The sequence below is a fragment of the Salvelinus fontinalis genome, chromosome 12 (genome assembly GCF_029448725.1).
Source record: "Salvelinus fontinalis isolate EN_2023a chromosome 12, ASM2944872v1, whole genome shotgun sequence".
NCBI lineage: Eukaryota > Metazoa > Chordata > Actinopteri > Salmoniformes > Salmonidae > Salvelinus > Salvelinus fontinalis.
In genome coordinates, this window is record NC_074676.1 from 35,744,862 (window position 1) to 35,759,678 (window position 14,817).

General features: G+C 40.8%; 3 protein-coding genes across 10 annotated transcripts in view; 2 read left to right on the top strand and 1 right to left on the bottom strand.

The window, feature by feature from the left end:
- Window positions 1–6: 6 nt before the first annotated feature.
- On the bottom strand, window positions 7–3,141 carry polr2eb (RNA polymerase II, I and III subunit E, b). Of its 2 annotated transcripts, none has more exons than XM_055940543.1 (8): window positions 2,839–3,141; window positions 1,325–1,499; window positions 1,075–1,190; window positions 888–968; window positions 720–778; window positions 469–547; window positions 293–379; window positions 7–154 (listed from the first exon to the last, which is right to left on the bottom strand). In XM_055940543.1, exons 1-7 carry the CDS (start codon window positions 2,893–2,895, stop codon window positions 314–316), a joined length of 633 nt encoding a protein of 210 aa, XP_055796518.1. In that variant the 5' UTR covers window positions 2,896–3,141; the 3' UTR covers window positions 7–154; window positions 293–313. The 2 variants fall into 2 exon arrangements, with proteins under 2 accessions (XP_055796518.1, XP_055796517.1); XM_055940542.1 differs by lacking the exon at window positions 2,839–3,141 and adding an exon at window positions 1,953–2,297 and having other exon boundaries at window positions 304–379.
- gpx4a (glutathione peroxidase 4a) lies at window positions 2,396–9,122 on the top strand. 3 transcript variants are annotated; one of them, XM_055940539.1, is made up of 7 exons: window positions 2,396–2,508; window positions 5,318–5,412; window positions 5,561–5,705; window positions 5,797–5,948; window positions 6,418–6,442; window positions 7,296–7,355; window positions 8,788–9,122. In XM_055940539.1, the coding sequence occupies exons 1-7, from the start codon at window positions 2,416–2,418 to the stop codon at window positions 8,818–8,820; spliced, it is 603 nt and encodes a 200-aa protein (XP_055796514.1). In that variant the 5' UTR covers window positions 2,396–2,415; the 3' UTR covers window positions 8,821–9,122. The 3 variants fall into 3 exon arrangements, with proteins under 3 accessions (XP_055796514.1, XP_055796513.1, XP_055796515.1); XM_055940538.1 differs by lacking the exon at window positions 2,396–2,508 and adding an exon at window positions 3,231–3,355; XM_055940540.1 differs by lacking the exon at window positions 2,396–2,508 and adding an exon at window positions 4,705–4,903.
- Window positions 9,123–10,552: 1,430 nt separating this feature from the next.
- Window positions 10,553–14,817, top strand: part of LOC129867251 (phosphatidylinositol 4-phosphate 5-kinase type-1 gamma-like) — a 96,841-nt gene continuing 92,576 nt past the window's right edge. For 3 of the 5 annotated variants that reach the window (XM_055940533.1, XM_055940534.1, XM_055940535.1), the window contains exon 1: window positions 10,553–11,338. In XM_055940533.1, coding sequence (XP_055796508.1) covers window positions 11,200–11,338 — 139 coding nt within the window. In that variant the 5' untranslated portion in view covers window positions 10,553–11,199. The remainder of the gene's footprint in view (window positions 11,339–14,817) is intronic. The other 2 variants (XM_055940536.1, XM_055940537.1) reach the window with 2 other exon arrangements.

Sequence of the window (14,817 nt, forward strand, 5' to 3'; positions counted from 1 at the left end):
CTGGCATCACCATACATATCTTTGGAAAGATATGTCAAAGGATTTATTGAAGAAATTAACAAAAGCCAAACTTAATCCAAAGAGATGAGGCCAGCTGTAGAATAATCCATGAGTTTTATTGGCTCACCCGCTGTTCCTTAGTACAGCGACATACCTAAAGGAACAAGAGTAGCATCAGAATTAACATTCTCAAATGCCCATCTGAATAATTAATTATTTTTCATATGACAATACATTTAATATAGAGATGCTGGTTAGGAAACAGCCCTAACACTGCAATCAAGATACTCACCAAGCACTCACATTGAAATCCTCACTGGACCAGCCTGTAGGTGATATATCGTCCAGCAGTCTCACTGGGTCTGATTATCTTTACTACCTGTCACAGCAAAGAGGAACGAGAGCCAAGTAAATCACTTATTTCAGACATGTTTTAACTACATTAGGTTGAGGAGATTGATCTTGTACCTGGCCTCTTTTCAATCCAAAATACCGGGCTACAGGATCTCCTTGTTGGATCCTAGGCAGCTGACTCTCCTTCAGTTTACTGAGACACAAATAAAGAAATCCCAACACAAGTATCTCTATATAACTCAATCTAGTGTTAGATCAATAGATTCTCATTTGGGGTGACTATGCATGTGAATCCAGTCCATAGAACACAGGATTTATACTCTATCCAGGTACGAGTTTGAAATCCATGCTGTGAAAAAGGATACTATCGTAACAGCAATTCAGACAGTTCCTCTTTTGTCATGACTATGTGTTCAGGAACTAGCTGCAACAAAATAATTACATCAGATTAGTTAAGTGTGCCACATAGCAGTTCAAAAGGTCTTATGACTACAATCTTAATGATATTGCAACATAACTTTCCATCTGCTTACCTCATGCTCAGTGATGTTTATTAGAAGCTCCTGCTGCAGAAACTGTTCCAGGATGTATTTGGGGGCCATATCAACTAGAGACTAAAATTTGATGTGAAGAAAAAAAAAGACCACTGAAATGAAAAACTGAAAACATAGTAGCTTGAAAAAGTAAGCTCTCGTGTCCAAAAACATCCACAAACCTTACCTGCTTAGCAGAAGGTGTCATTCCCATCTGAACTACAATGCAGGCACGTGTGATGTTTTCCTCCTGCATCCGCTGGCAGTACATCTTGATGGTCTTAATACCAACTTTAGGCTCCTCTACATGGGTGAAAATGAAGGGATTCAATATCGTCATAAGTTATAGGACTACAGCAAATGACAGGTGCTGACTTATTACTGTATCAAAAATGACAGTCAACATGGTCACTAGGGCTACATTGGCAATAACATACCAGGAAAGAAAACAAACATCTGGTCTGTGGGGTCATCATTGTGTGCTACCAGGACAGTGAGATCTGTCCGTCGTGGGCGACCCTCGCTGGGTTTGTCCCCAAACTGACTTTTAAACTCATCCAAGGTCTGGTCCAACTCATCTTGGGTCACCAGGTAGCCTCTGTCATGACACAGCTGACCAACAAGGAGAGAGTTGTACAATGACGCTTTCCATGTAATGTGACAAGACAGGTCATTCATATACTGGATCCATTGAATCATAGCCAAATAGATAGATAGGACTCATCTTTGTATCTCCATATTGAAGTGGGTAATGTTGTTCTTCAAGATTGGCTGATCCCTTCAAGATTTGTATCAGCCAATGAAGTTGAAAGTATCACCCAGTTGACTACATTAAAATAGTGGAAGCCCTCAACGGTGCTGCCCATGTTAGCACGGCCATTAGAGGCCTCTCATTCTTTATGCACTAAAACTATAGCTAATTGGAGTCATTCATACTCCATCATTGAACTATAGTTAGTGAATATCAATTGCTCCACCTTTGAGTATAATATTGACTACAGCTACCGATAGTTAGCTACTACTAAAGTTGATACAGCTAGCAAACAGCTCATCTCAGTAACCCACCTGCATGATGGTTTTCCGAATTTTCCATAGCCTATATGTTTCCTCATCGTCATCCATTGCGTTTCGATGAGATGTATTGATTTAATTACCGGTGCAGTATACGATATATCAATACATGTAAGATACTTCTCACTAGCTAACGCTAACTCACGTTGCAGTTACGCGTTATTAGGAGCGCGCGTAATGACGATGTCACCGGATATTTTCCAACAATGAGTGAAATATTTTTGACTGATCTAACCAGTCATTAGAATTGCATTTGTATTTGACCCTCTTCAAATATAAATGTTATGTCTTAACACATGTAGAAAAAACAAACGACCGTATGAGTTAGCTCAGTCAGAGGAAAACGTGCAAATTATCAAGTACAGTTATGGCACGCCCCCTAGAGGCTGAAATACAAAGATTTGAGTACGCAGTACGTTTCACAACAAACCCTGCAGACGGGAGTTTATACAATTCAATGTCGTTGTGGCAAATTAAGCGTGTATTAGTATTTGGGACATTGGCAAGCTGTGGACTCGTTTTTGTGATTGGATTATATTTATACACAATGGTAGGCTATTGTATACAGTACTATAGCCATATGCAGAGTTAATTGTGCTGTTGACTGTTAACGTACATGAAAGTATCACCCAGTTGACTACATTAAAATGGTGGAAGCCCTCAACGGTGCTGCCCATGTTAGCACGGCCATTAGAGGCCTCTATCATTCTTTATGCACTAAAACTATAGCTAATTGGAGTCATTCATACTCCATCATTGAACTTTAGTAAGTGAATATCAATTGCTCCACCTTTGGGTATCATATATTGACTACAGCTACCGATAGTTAGCTACTACTAAAGTTGATACAGCTAGCAAACAGCTCATCTCAGTAACCCACCTGCATGATGGTTTTCCGAATTTTCCATAGCCTATACGTTTCCTCATCGTCATCCATTGCGTTTCGATGAGATGTATTGATTTAATTACCGGTGCAGTATACGATATATCAATACATGTAAGGTACTTCTCACTAGCTAACGCTAACTCACGTTGCAGTTACACGTTATTAGGAGCGCGCGCAATGATGATGTCACCGGATGTTCCAACAATGAATGGAATATTTGACTGATCTTCAAATATAAATGTTATGTCTTAGCACATGTAGGAAAAAAAACGACCGTATGAGTTAGCTCAGTCAGAGAAAAACATGCAAATTATCAAGTACAGTTATGGCACGCCCCCTAGAGGCTCAAACACACCAAAGATTTGAGTACGCAGTACGTTTCACAACAAACCCTGCAGACGGGAGTTTATACAATTCAATGTCGTTGTGGCAAATTAAGCGTGTTTTAGTATTTGGGACATTGGCAAGCTGTGGACTCGTTCTTGTGGTTGGATTATATTTATTCACAATGGTAGGCTATTGTATACAGTACTATAGCCATATGCAGAGTTAATTGTTGTGCTGTTGACTGTTACATAGGATGAAACCATTCTCTCCATAGCCCTTCTGGTGTGGGCTGATAACCTGTTGACCTTGTCTATAGCAAAGTGGCCTAAATTGCAGTACATGTATTTAGGACAATTTACTTATGTTTGTGTGTTTTATTAATTAATTATACTACTCTACATGATGCACTCTTCATTTGATATCTGTGAAAAAGCTGTCTACATACAGGGTGTTAAAAGGTATTGGTCTGGATGTCAGAAAAAGTATGGACACATCATCATCTGGCTGGTTTTCAGTTTAGTTATTTATTTGGTATCTGGGGTGTACACACAGACTATGTGGTATCACAAGTCAGGACCTCCCTGCTCCCTCATATCAATCTTATCAGGCTTATAATTTACCTTGTTGTGTTTGTCAGATGACATCATTGAGTGGTAAAGTTTAAACCAGGTGAAAGGTTCATATTTTCCTATGGCTGCACCTTATCAAAATGGTGAAATAATATATACTGAATCAATGTAGTTGCCCAACCACTGTCTTGTACCACTGCCCTCAAATTAAAAGATTGATACTCTCAGATCCTCTCTCTTAGAAAATGTAAACATGAGTCTCCATGCACATCTGTTGCATCTATTCTATACCATATGATGCTAAAGATGTAATGACATTTGATGGAATAAAGAACCTCTGAAATAGGAAAGAACGGAGGCTTTTTGAAACCCTTGTTTACGTGCTTTGCAGAATGATTAGGCTCTCTTGTGCGAGTCATTTGTTGAGACTTACAGTATGAATAGCCTACTGTAATTGAACATCTCTATCACACATCACAAACAGAAATTGTTTCATTGCATGCCTTTGTCAGGTGAAGGTTCATCTAAGTTGATATGATATCCTGACAAAGGTCACAAATATAAGATCACTGCATATGGGCAATATACATCCAAATAGTTGTTGTTTGGTGAAATAGTGGATTTTTGGACCATATTGATAGTTTTGCTCCATCCTTTTTAAAAGGTTATTGTTGATGTGAAATGTTACTGTTCATTTAGTCATAGAGAAGTACTACTGTGTACTGTACTTTTTGACTTATGTAACCTTTTGTGTTTAGCAAGGTCAGTTCCCAAAGAGGAGGTTACCTTTGTCCTGTGCAAGTCACACTTTGTGTCACTTCTAGGAAGAGATAACAGTATCTATTGGTATGTAATGAGGACCACTGATTGTGTAGGTGTTATCATCCTTTGCCTGTCAGTGGTCAGCATAAAAGCGTCCTATCAGAGAAGAATGCCATATCTTCCTAGTTATTGATTGTCAGAGTTTCATAAATTGGGGGGTTAGAGTGTGTACTGTACTGAAAGGCTCAGTCAGTCAAACGTTTGTGGGACAGAAGACTGTGTGGTCAAATCACAGGGATAGTGTCACATGCGCGTTCTGCCTTTTCAGTCGACCTTACTGAAAGGGAGTCATGCGTCTGCTAGGATCTGCTGTCCTTTTCTCTGTCTTGCTGCAGACTTTAGTAAGATCACTGGAAATGTTTTGCCGATATTGGCTATGGCAGGTTTTCTTATGTTTACATCTGCTGTCGAACCTTTATCTGAGAAAGTATGCCAGGTGCATATAGTGTGTTTATTGTTGGAGGGGAAATACACCCTTGTAATGAGTAACTTTTTAACACATCAATTGCTGCTTTTCTGTCATTCAAACACATTTTTGAAATATGTTATTATGTGGATTTCCGTGTAGAATGGATGAGAGCAAAGGCATTTCATTTGAATAATGACGATCACTCTGAAAGAGAGAGAGGTTTGCTGAGTTTTTCCTTTACAGTGAGTGTGAGTGAGCACACGTGTGTGCCAGGTACTTAAGAGCTAGCAGCAAACAGTACACTTTTAATATTTAGACTTACTCTCTTTCTTCTCACCTCTCGCAGTCTGCCCCGACAGAGGACGGGCTGACAGCCACATCTATTTATGACTTCTCTGCCAAGGATATTGATGGAAACGAGGTGTCCCTCGAGAAATACAGGTGAGTGGGTGAAAACAAGTTACTCAGCACTCCAAAATACTAAATAACCACAATCATAACTACAATCATGTTATATATATATCATTCACCATACCCCTTCCAAAAGCCTCTGACCTGTTCTCTCCTGTGTTTTAATGTGTTTGTGTAGGGGAGATGTTGTCATCATTGTCAACGTTGCCTCTAAATGAGGGAAAACCCCAGTAAACTATTCTCAGTTTGCGGAGATGCACGCGAAGTACGCTGAGAAAGGTTTACGCATCCTGGCCTTCCCTTCCAACCAGTTCGGGAGTCAGGTAGCTACACCTCTCTTCATCAAAAAACAATTCTCACCTAAAACATTTATTCTATGGCCATTTTATTACGTGTCTTATGTGTTCATTTTAGGAACCTGGCACTGAAGCTCAGATCAAGGACTTTGCTAAGTCGTACAATGCTGAGTTCCCAATGTTCAGTAAGATTGATGTGAACGGGGATAACGCCCACCCCCTGTGGAAGTGGCTGAAGGAGCAGCCCAACGGGAAAGGCTTCCTGGGAAAGTAAGTGGAGATGTTTTGGAGAGACGTGTCACAACTAGCGTGATTAGACTCACATATCATTTTTGTTGGCCATGAATATAAAATCTATTTTATTTTTTATTTGACTTGGTAAGTCATTTAAGAACAAATTCTTATTTACAATGACGGCCAAACCCGGACGGCGCTGGGCCAATTGTGCACCGCCCTATGGGACTCCCAATCACGGCCAGATGTGATTCAGCCTGGATTTGAACCAGGGACTGTAGTGTCGCTTCTTGCACTGAGATGCAGTGCCTTAGACCACTGTTAATACTTTAAATACATTATATCAAATTATTTACAAACTGCTTACTAATGCTCCTCAAAGTATTTGATAATGGCTTATATACCGTAATATAAGCAGATATTTCAAATGTAGCATGTATGAGTTTGGTTATTGTCACTGTGTTAATGATTGCTTTATCTTATGATCTTGTTTTCTTCCCAACAGTGGCATCAAGTGGAATTTCACAAAGGTAAATATTTACTATTAGTCATCATCAGATATCCCCATCAGCAGAAAGTTGACACAGCTGAGTAGGAGTTACCCAGAGTTATATGCCAAGCGTTTATCTCTGGTGAAAGCAAAGGTTGCTCATTGCATGCCCATTGAGTTCAATGTTATAGCCTCTGTTAACAAAATAAAATAAAAATGGTAGTCTTATTATTATGGTCTTTCTTTTTATTTTATTTTTATTTTTATTTTATTTCACCTTTATTTAACCAGGTAGGCTAGTTGAGAACAAGTTCTCATTTGCAACTGCGACCTGGCCAAGATAAAGCATAGCAGTGTGAACAGACAACACAGAGTTACACATGGAGTAAACAATAAACAAGTCAATAACATGGTAGAAAAAAGAGAATCTATATACAATGTGTGCAAAAGGCATGAGGTAGGCAATAAATTCTTGGCCCAGTGTCATACAAATACATACTTAAATGGAAGTATATTTCAGCATTTATGAGTTGGGGAGTTGTGGGGTTAACGAATTGAAAACAAAAACATCTATTGACTATTATCAGGTTTTGCAGTTAGATCATGGAAGTTTAAAGTGATTCTCCAGAGCTTTTGTATAATTTCAGACAGTAGTTTTGAAAGTAGTGCTCATGAGCCAAAACGGGTCGCCAAAAATTGTGCACAATTGTGTATTACGTCATCCATTTCGTATGATATGCTAATTTTTTTATATATATATATACATTTTGCATATCATATATATATATTACATTACAATATGTTATGAATTTGTAAGTGTTTTAAATCCCGGACTGAATCTTTAATGCAGAATGAGTTTCAATGTCCATTGCTTCTTCTCTCTGTATTTGTAGTTCCTGATCAACAGAGAGGGCCAGGTTATGAAGAGATATGGACCAATGGATGATCCCAGTGTAAGTCAATGACTGTAATTACAGCACAGGCCTATGATGGGCTCACTGACATGTCCATGTGATGTAGCACTCAGCCATAACCTCAGGGCTGGCCTGGAATAACCCTCTCCATCATTCTGCCTTGTGACTTTGCCACTGAAATGATGCATTATCGACCATTTATAAATGCTTCCTGGAAACCTTTTTATGTGAATACAACCCTGTAAAATTGGAGGTAGTGGGGAGTGGGGCAATCCTCTATCAAGCACAGAGAAAATGTGAATATAGGGCATGCTTTCTTTAACGGCTGCTCAAACATGGTATATCTCTCATAGTGTCTCTCCTGAATGGGAAATCCAATACACCACAAGTGTCTATAGCTGGCTACTGTTATGGCTCTTATCTAACAAATTAAATCCAATTATATTAAATCCATATAAGGAGAGAAACATGAAAATCAACTAAAAGACATGGATGCTGGAATGGTGTCCTCACTATATGATAGGCTGGTGACTCATAATATAAAACATCTACCTGTTATGAAGGTCTGGGAGAAGGACCTGCAAAGTTCAGGGTTGAAATGGGATTGGACCACGATATGGGGCAATATTTTTTGCCTCTTCTAAGAGCCTTGCCCATCAACCTATTCATTTAAAATTTTCTCAAATATTTTATTTCACCCCAGAGTGAAGGTTCAAAATGAAGCTTGTGGATAGTGATGTGTAATAAATGTACCCAATCTGAGGCGGGCAATGATATGCATATGCTTTGGAGCTGTTTACCGGTAAAGTCTCTTTGGGTTCAAGTGTTTTAAATGGTTTTCTTGGCAGGAGCCTACCTGCTTCCCCATCCCTCCTGCTGGGTTGTAGCTCTAGCATTTCCTTGTCTTATCCCTCAGAGGCAGATTGTTATGGTTGCATTAACAGCAGGCAAAACAAATATTCTAAGGAGTTGGTTTGAACCGGCTGTTGCCCTTTGCAGATGTTGGTTGTTTATGTACTAGGATATTAAGCAGCTGGAAAGATCCACTGCCAGACTGCGTGGGGCCAAGCCCGAAACTCTTGTCAATTGGTCATATGCTGCTTCCCATTTGCAAGATCTAATTTAACAACAATGTTTGGTCTTGTGGATGGGAGATGGGATTGCCCTGCTCTGTCTACCTTTTAATATTCCTATGTGGCTCTGGGTTGGTAGCCTTTGAGATTGAAATTTGAATAGGCTGATTGAATTTGGAAATACTGAAATCTATTTCTTTTTAGTTTGGTTTTGTCCTTAATTGTATCCTGTTGTTTTTCTTTGTTTTTTCATTTTGTTTTTTCTCCCTATTGATCTGTACATTTTTGCATCTTGAAACTGTAATTGTCTTAGGACATGCAAGAAAAACTAATAAACCATTGTTCAGGAAAAAAAGACATGGACGCAATTCATCATACCTATTTCTCCTTCCTTTCAGGTGGTGGAGAAGGATCTTCCTAAGTACCTGTAATTCTTCCATGACTGACTGACTAATGCACCGATACTCCCTCCTCTCCGGTCAGCCAATGGGTGTGAGTGGGTCCATTCCCCAGACCAGTGACGGTCTGTCCGCAAACCCGCCTGACGGACAGGACAGACCTGATGAAAATGGCGTGCAACCCCCTGGGAGGACCCCCTATACCCAGCCAGTACACCGGAGAGGAACCCTGACGTCTACGACTGTTCCCTTTGAATACTTAAAACTGAATGTGCATAATTAAAAATATGATCTTAGTGACATATTCTATAATAAACTGAACTATTTTGTGCTAATTCTGTTGTCAAGTGTGTTTATTGTCAATGGGAATGCGTCTTTCAACATCTTTATGTTTCTTGTTTTGAATTCCCATCACATACTACACAAGTAGAACAGTAATAAAACCATGGTTCCTGTTACTAACCAGTTTTGCGATGCTGATGTTTTGCCAGGAGTTGATGATGTGGACAAGGTTGTTCCATGTGACGCAACAAGACGTTCAAGTTACTGATTACCTAAAAAGGAAATAGTAATTTAGATTTACCACCTGAGAGCATTCCTTCATATGAGTGGTAGTGCTTGAAATTGAATTTGTGAATCTGTTCTGCTGAAATAAATGTTGTTATACTGCCCTCTACTGGATTTGAGAGCAAAAATGGTGCTACCATAGTCACTCGCCAGTCATCCCTTTGCTCTGTTGTCAGAGACTGTTGGCTACTGAGTTCATACGTAAGCAATAAGGCCCGAGAAGGTGTGGGCTGGATACAGCCCTTAGCTGTGGTATATTGGCCACATACCCCACAAACCCCAGAGGTGCCTTATTGCTATTACAAACTGGATACCAATTAGAATAGTAACAAAAATGTTTTTGTCATACCGTGGTATACGATCTGATATACCACGGATTTCACTCAACCAGCATTCAGGACTCGACCCACCCGGTTTATAATTACGCAATAAGGCACGAGGGGGTGTGGTACAGTATATGGCCAATATACCACAGCTAACGCTTCGAACACACCGACAGCGTAAACGCAAAATAGTATGCAGTATCATCTGGATATGTATGAAACTAAATTTCAACATTCACCTTCTGCTACCATTTCTGTCAAGCCGTCTACACATATGTTCTATAAATCCAATGTATGCACCACACTGCAACTGCTTCTGCAATGCAATGCTGCAAGGCAAACGCAGCGTTTCATTGTAAATTAATATAATTCTGGTTTACCAAAAAGCATTGGCGCTGTCTGCGTTTTCGAAGCGTAAGGGCCTGGATATAGCCCTTAGCTGTGGCACCCATGAGGTGCCTTATTGCTATTAGAAACTGGTTACCAATGTAATTAGAACAGTAAAAAATATTTTTCTGTCATACCTGTGGTATATAGTCTGATACACCACGGCTTTCAGCCAACCAGCATTCAGGGCTCGAACCACACAGTTTATAATTACAAATTAACACTCATGATGAATCTGCATTTGATTAATAATCTACATTAAGACCAGTCAGATTTAATCAAGTTCTGTAGATGGACTATGGACGGGTCAGGTTAGTTCGAAATGCAGTTCACATTGCCATTCACAACAACAGCTCTTCTTTCAGTTGATTAAGTTAAGAAGAGCACTTTGCCGACCAGAAAAAACTTGAGGACCTGATAGTTGACAAAATAACAACAAAGCCCAGCCATTCTATAATACCACAAATGCTATTTTCCTTTTAACTCCTACCAAGAAGAGCAGAAGCCTTCACGCCTCTGCAGGTGCCTGTCAGTCATTCTGCAACATGAGGTTTTTCGATGTTGGAAGAGGAGGATATCAGACATCAAAGGCAATCCCTGGCTTTTGTTGATGGCATCAATCAATGTTACTCAGAGTATTCCATCTTTGTGCAGAATACATGCGTCAATAGATTTTGTCATCATCCATTTTGAAAGGTCATGGACAGGGGCGAAGGTCGGCAGCTAGCCACCCTTTTTGAGGATAAAACGTGTTTTCCTCGTCAATTAAAAGAGGAAGGATTCAATCAAAGCAGTTAATTTTGTTTATTGTAGCTATATTTCATTTATCCTTGCCTTGCACAGGAGAATGCGTGACGTACAGCCAAGTCAATGTCAGCAGTTCTTCAAATATCAGTCGGAGGGAGACAGAATGCATAGCATCAAGCGCAGTCGAACCGAGAGGACCTGTGCCGCCGACGAGCTGATAACCACTGCACGGATGCCTGGTCCATAACGGATATCACACTGAATTTATTGTTTTAATTTCATCGTATGGTTTAGCTGTAGGACTTTGAATAACAACCGTTATTTTTCGAATCGCGCCTTCGCAGTTGGTCTTTCATTCCGAGGGCTTGCCCTTTCTCCGGGAGTCTGGATGGAAGCAGCACTGCCAGTAGCTGAGGGAGCGGTTGGGCTGTCAGAGGCCAGGGAAGCGAGTCCTTTTTCCGGGGCCACAGCATCCGAGGATGCGGACACTGTCATTGGAGTAAGCTATGGAATGGATAGCGACTTCGGTAACTAAATATTTGTATTGATTGTAGCTATATCTGGCATTGTATTAGCTAGCTGTATTGATGCAGTTCCAGCCGTGGCTGTGGTTCTGTGTTCCATCTTCTTTTAGCCAGGTAACATGGCTAGCTAGCCATGCAAGGGGTGTAAGCAAGCTATACTACTAGCTGCTAGCCATACCGACTCAGCTAGCTTGCAGGTTAGGCTGACTGTCATTGAGATTACAGCTAGCAGCAAGCTAACTCACTGAATGCCACATCAATTTCATTTAATACAGGGTGAAAATAAGTAATTTGTCAAATGTTTAACTTTGACATTAGCAAGCATCCGACAATTCCTTGATGAAGAAGCGTGCCAGTAGTAGTGAGGAGTCGATCCCATTTCTTGGTGTCAAGCTAGCGGAATCGACTCCTAGGATTCAGTATTTTAGCAATTTAGGAAACTATTTGCCGTACACAAACTCTTGCATCTCTCACAGCAAAGAAATAGCAAGCTAGCAAGAGATGGGAGCGGGCACAGCCAGGCATGGGTAGACGTGTCCGCCACCAGGCAGACCGTCAGAACCGTGCATTGGTAATAAGATGTAGACTATCGCAATACTGTATGTCGCCATTTCTTGGCTTGCAATGTCTCGCGCAAATTCACTGAAGTAGGGGTTATCAATGAGTAGGCTGAGCTATTCTACACGCAACAGACCGAAGACCAAACACACTCTAGCGTTTTTCATAACGAGGAGCAGGCGAGGGAAAGCGAGTCGAGCAGTCAGAACCACATCTTTGTAATCTGTATTTAGAAATGTCTTGTCTAGCCTAGCAATGCCTTGTAAATTAGCCTAATATACACGTTATGTTTTTGGTTATCAATGAGTATGGCTACGCTGTTTTTCGTGGTGCCAGTGAAATGAAGTTGAACATCGGCAAATGCATCAGTTTAATTAACCCTAAATGTGCAATAAAAACTATTGTGCCCAGTTTATTTAATGAAACCCTGGCTGTTGATGTACTAGGTCAGGGCTCCCCAACCCTGTTTCACCCCAACCCCAGTTGTAACTAACCTGATTCAGTTTATCAACCAGCAAATTATTTAATCAGATGCGCACAGGATCTACAGGATAATAGCTCTACACGAACAGCGTTGGAGAGCTCTGTCCTAGGCAATAGATCGCAAAGCATCATCCCCGCTAAACTTTTTGGAAATGGCTAATTTAAATTTTCTCATCCATTAACACAGTCAATTGCAAATACGACTCAGCAATTCAAATTAGCAGGATGGGGGGCATTGTTATTAGGAAAAACGTCTAACATGGATTGCTAAAATAATGATTATGATAACAATTCATCAATTTAAATATTATGGGGAGACCTATACATTTGACAGCCAAGCACGAGTTATCCGTGTAGCATATTATCGTCTAGACATGACGTTGAAATATTTTCACGCCTACAATAAAAAACACAAGCCTTCCGTTATAAGAGTCAATTATTCGATAAAAAAAAAAATGACAGCAGAAATATCACAGAAATATTCTAGTTTCTACAAATCACCTAGGCCATTTGTATACTAAATTGATAAGCAAATGGGCAGCATCATGCTGATGTCAGTCCTCCAGAACGCAAATGTAGACTTCCTAGTAAGAGTGCAATAATGAGTTGGTGTGTGCGCATCCGTTTGTGTATTTTGGGAGTCGAGCAAGAGTCGACTCCTACGACTTGAGGCCAAAAATCCTAGAGCCGTGCACCACTGATTGACAGTGACCCTGCCCTGAAGAGGCAAGGCAATACTTCAGGACAAGACTCCCATGAATCAGTGTAGGGAGGGACATGCAGGAGTGTTGCTACTTAGCTGTGGGTGAAAATAAAAGTTCAGTTTGAGTGTGCACATTGCACTGAATGTGCAGGAATACATGCATGGAGATCTTCACACACATTGTTTTCTTATGTAGAGAAGTGTAGACTAAATGGAAGCCATGCTATTCTGCCACTGGGATTTGTACTGGTACAGTATATCCTATTGCAGAAATGGGCTAAGATAGAGCTGGGACGATAAACCAAAAATGATCGACACCGACCACTTATTGCGGGCATTTTGCCGATATTGTTTGTTAAGATAATATACTGAACAAAAATATAAACGCAGCATGTAAAGTGTTGGTCCCATGTTTCATGAGATGAAATAAAAGATCCCAGAAATGTTCCATACACACAAAAAGCTTATTTCTCTCAAATTTTGTGCAAAAATTTGTTTACATCCCTTTTATTGAGCATTTTTCCTTTGCCAAGATTATCCATCCACCTGACAGGTGTGGCATATCAAGAAGCTGATTAAACAGACTGATCATTACACAGGTGCACCTAGTGCCGGGGACAATAAAAGGCTCTCTAAAATGTGCAGTTGTCACACAACGCAATGCCACAGATGTCTTTTTATTTATACAAGTTTTGAGGTAGGGTGTAATTGGCATGCTGACTGCAGGAATGTCCACCAGAGGTGTTGCCAGAGAATTGAATGTTCATTTCTTTACCATAAGTCGCCTCCAATGTTGTTTTAGAGTATTTGGCAGTACTTTCAACTGTAGGCCACGTGTAACGACGCCAGCCCAGGACCTCCACATTCGGCTTCTTCACCTGCGGGATCGTCTGAGACCAGGACGGCTGATGAAACAGAAGTATTTTTCTCTAATAAAGGCCATTTGTGGGGAAAAACTCATTCTGATTGGCTGGGCCTGGCTTCCCAGTGGATGGGCCAATGCTCTCCTATGGCTGCACCCCTGCCCAGTCATGTGGAATCTGTAGATATGGGCCAACTGTCACGTTCCTGACCTGTTTTCTGTTGTTTTTGTATGTGTTTAGTTGGTCAGGGCGTGAGTTGGGGTGGGCATTCTAAGTTATGTGTTTCTATGTTGGGTTAAATGTGTTGCCTGATATGGTTCTCAATTAGAGGCAGGTGTTTGACGTTTCCTCTGATTGAGAACCATATTAAGGTAGGCTGTTCTCACTGTTTGTTTGTCGGTGATTGTTCCTGTGTCCGTGTCTTTTGCACAACACGGGACTGTTTCGTTTGTTCGTTCGTTTGCTAGTCTTTCCTGTTCGTGCGTTCTTTGTGTCTATATGTAAGTTCTCAAGTTCAGGTCTGTCTAGGTTGTTTGTTGTTTTGTATTCTATTCAAGTGTATTTCGTGTCAGTGTTTGTCTTGTTAAATAAATTCTTTATGTCTGCATACCTCGCTGCGTGTTGGTCCGATCCATGCTCCTCCTCATCAGAGGAGGAGGAATATGACGAACGCTACAGAATCACCCACCAACAAAGGATCAAGCAGCGGGGTAACGGGCAGCAGCGACAGCAGCAGCGGTACAAGGAGGAATGGACATGGGAGGAAATCCTAGACGGAGAAGGACCCTGGGCAGAGCCAGAGGAGTGTCGCCGCCCCAAAGCGGAGCTGGAGGCAGCAAAGGCGGAGAGGCGGCATTATGAGGCGCTAGCACGGC

What these genes read in the sequence shown, in the direction of transcription:
- polr2eb (XM_055940543.1), bottom strand. Translation starts at nt 2,895, where the DNA reads ATGGATGACGATGAGGAAACGTATAGGCTATGGAAAATTCGGAAAACC. An exon ending in TGACACCTTCTGCTAAGCAG is followed by an intron (nt 969 to 1,074) that starts GTAAGGTTTGTG and finishes ATCAAATTTTAG; the next exon opens with TCTCTAGTTGATATGGCCCC. An exon ending in TCTGAATTGCTGTTACGATA is followed by an intron (nt 548 to 719) that starts GTATCCTTTTTC and finishes TTTGTGTCTCAG; the next exon opens with TAAACTGAAGGAGAGTCAGC.